The sequence below is a fragment of the Ziziphus jujuba genome, chromosome 2, assembly GCF_031755915.1.
Source record: "Ziziphus jujuba cultivar Dongzao chromosome 2, ASM3175591v1".
Lineage (NCBI taxonomy): Eukaryota > Viridiplantae > Streptophyta > Magnoliopsida > Rosales > Rhamnaceae > Ziziphus > Ziziphus jujuba.
This window is the reverse complement of record NC_083380.1, coordinates 20,576,221-20,579,643: the sequence shown is the minus strand read 5'-3', so window position 1 is coordinate 20,579,643 and position 3,423 is coordinate 20,576,221. Positions and strand designations below refer to the sequence as shown.

General features: G+C 35.1%; 1 protein-coding gene across 1 annotated transcript; it reads left to right on the top strand.

The window, feature by feature from the left end:
- The first annotated feature begins 721 nt into the window (after positions 1-721).
- LOC132800574 (probable S-adenosylmethionine carrier 2, chloroplastic) lies at positions 722-3,114 on the top strand. The gene is made up of 4 exons (XM_060814598.1): positions 722-970; positions 2,016-2,136; positions 2,232-2,304; positions 2,642-3,114. Exons 1-4 carry the CDS (start codon positions 881-883, stop codon positions 2,874-2,876), a joined length of 519 nt encoding a protein of 172 aa, XP_060670581.1. The 5' UTR covers positions 722-880; the 3' UTR covers positions 2,877-3,114.
- Positions 3,115-3,423: the final 309 nt, after the last annotated feature.

Below are 3,423 nucleotides of genomic sequence, written 5' to 3'. Positions count from 1 at the left end.
CATGTGTCATGGTCCCACCTCTTCAAGTATGCAATGTTAGTCGTGTGGTGCTTACTAGCTCCTCTTGGGTAGTAAGCCAACCGTTAATGTCCCGCACAAACAAACAATCCACACGATATTAGTATTGTGCAAGCAATAAGCAAGCAGTAAAGCATATAACAACAATCGTTAGTAAAAGGGGCAAGCAAATAAGCCAACAACACAATTAAATAAAATGCATTCCTATAATTGGATGTAACACCCCGTCCCAAAATACAACGGAAATTTTTCAACTTTGACCGAGGTTGATCGTTGACCGTTGACCGAAGGGGTCAAAAGTTGACTTTTTGACTCAGATGGAATTCTAGGTTGACTGAGGTACCGTTACAAAGTACACGTTGTCACGAGTTCGTAGACTAGTAGCACGTCGAAAATGGAGCTACGGTTTGAAAGTTATGGGCAAAACAAGTCGACATTCAAACTGTCCAAAAGGTGTCATGAGTTGACTTTTTGTGGTTGTAGAATTTTGCTTTGACTTTTGTATGGTTGTAAAGTGCTCATCCATATGAGTTTATAGACTAGCGGCACGCTTAAATTAGACATCTGGTTAAAAAGTTATGGACGTGTGAAGTTTTCCGACTAAGTTTGTCCCTCAGACTAACTTGTTAATAAATTATGTATCTTCGAAGTAGTCCTCACTCTCTCCTCTGTAGAATATATTTTTTAGTGATCTGTGTAGGCACTTGACCATACTTTAGCTTGTATATACATGTTGGGAACATCCTAAATTGGGTCAATCTAAATTTCTAATACCAAAGGGGTAATTCATGATCACATTTACATTGGTTTATGTTGTTTAGTGAGTATCAACTGAACAAGTTAGTCTGAGGTTGTTTTCCCAATGATTTTCTTGCATAATGTTAGTTTGTTATGGTTTTTTGGCAGATATGGGTCGACACTTGCAAGGGATGTACCTTTTGCTGGTCTCATGGTATATGAATTTAATTATAACAGTTTCATTAGTTTTAAAGGTTCCTTTTTGGCGTGCTGAACTACTTTATTACCTGGCTTTCAACTGATGACTAATGTAAATTTGGAATTAAAAGATGTGCAGGAAAAAAAAGGTTCTGTATTTCAATACAAGGATGTTTCATGTGCAGTTATTTTGAAGAGTATGAAATAATGTAGTGATAACCATTATGGAAGATTCTTGACCAGCTAACCTCTTTTTTTTTTTTTTTTTTCTCCCTCCCCTGAGGAATAAGTTTGAAGTGAAAATTTTGAATGTTTTGAAATTGGCATACTTGAAATATCCAATTCTTGCTGCTATAGAGCTTAAGTAGTACTAGTTATTTTGTTACAGAAACAAACTACACGGAGAAAATTATTTTAAGGTTAGTTCAAAGTTAAGAGTTATAGAACGGAGAATATCATAGAACTCTGATTTGTTTGTTACTCTAGAGGTGAATCTTGATATTGGTCAAACTTGTTAAGTGATTTTTGCTTAGCATAAAAAGCTCTAGAAACAATAAAAGAAAAAAAAGCTTGGTTTAAGAGCTTGTACTCTTTACATTATTCAAACTTGTTAAGGGGTTTTTGGATTTCCTGTTTACTCCTGCAAGTGGAGGCTTAGGAGCTTAATAAAATTGATTAGGTGATGGGTACGACTATCCCAGATCTGATGCAAGCCTTGATGGACCATGAAATCAGATTGCAACGGTGGGAGCATATTGTTTCCTACTGCTTTCTCGAAATCTTTCTAGTGATTTATTTCTCTGTTCTAGGATCTCTTTCTATTTTGTTTGAGAAATAAGAAAATTTATTGTGCCATATATTGATAATCCCTGTAGATATGGCTGCTGCTGCTTCTTTTTCTGTTTGAGAAATAAGAAAATTTTGTGTACCACATTTTTTAGAATCCCTCTGGATATGACTGCTGCTGCTTCTTTTTCTTTCCTTGTTTCTTTCTTTTCTATTTTTTTCCCATTTAATTGTATTCAGTTTTTGCAGTAGTGATTAGTGCATGCACATTTCAGGTTGTGTTTTATGAAGCCTTGAAAGACTTGACAGAGTATGGGAAGCAAAAATGGAGTACCAATTCAAATTTCCATGTCAGTAGTTCCCTGGAGGGACTTGTATTAGGAGGATTAGCTGGAGGTATGTGCCTAGCCTGTTAATAGAGTTGGAAGGCCTCTATAATTGAACTCAGCAAGTACTCTTACCAGAACAGCAATTTATTGTCTAATTTGCAGGATTTAGTGCATATCTAACGACTCCCTTAGATGTTGTCAAAACACGATTGCAAGTGCAGGGGTCTACTTTGAGGTATCCGTTGCATTTTGTAAAAATTCATATGATTTTCAGCTCTCCAGCCCCACTCTGTTCCTTGAAGTGTTTGTTAGATAGTAGCGTTTCAACATGTCAGAGAAGGACAGGGTGGGGAACACTTGCTATAGAACATGATTTACCTCATCACTGACAAGAATATATTATGCATGTCAAGATGCTTCGTCTTAGGTTTCTTAGGAATTTCCAGAGTCTTATTTTGGATTCCTAGTCTTATTTTGGCCTGGTATTCTGGCATGGAGTTTAGATTGATGATTGATGTCCAAGCCGTTAATTATTTATGTTCTTAAATTATAACAATGTTGTGAACTCTTAGGTATAATGGGTGGTTTGATACAATTCGTCAAATATGGAAGACTGAAGGCACAAAGGGAATGTTTAGAGGTAGCATCCCTAGAGTTACATGGTATGTTCCTGCTTCCGCTCTCACTTTCATGGCTGTAGAATTTCTCAGAGACCAGTTCAATGAAGGATTGAATCATGATGATGCACAAGAAGTAGCTCGCTTATCAGTGGAGAAAAAAGGATCATCTTTACCAAAGGTAGCTTAGAAATATAGATCAATATATATATATATATATATATATTTTTTTTTTTGAGGTATATGGGGTGGAGTAATTGCTTTCATTTTTTGTTTTTTTGGGGAAGGCAATTATTATTATTATTATTATTATTTTGGCTGAAAGGGAAAGCAATTCTTAGTTGTACACAACTTATAGTAATTGAATAGCAGCTAAATTGGTAAATTGGTCTTCTTACAAACAAAATTACAATGGAGAAATTTTTTTATATGGATCGGTTTTATTGGGGTCTCCTTTCACCACAAAAATATTGGAACCACCTATTTATGAGAGATGGTTTGTATTTATGATAAGAGGGCTTAATAGGGCAAATCTATTGAATAACTTCTCTACATAATTGCAGAACTTGGTTTTTTTTTTTTTTTTTTTTTTTTTTTTTTTTTTTTTTTTTGGTTCCTATCGTTTTCCTTTTCTACCATTTTTGTACTCTCTCTCTGTCTCTCTCTCTCTCTCTCTCATATAAAACTCGTTTAACACAGTAGAAATTACATTCAATTTGGTAAATAGTCACTAGTCA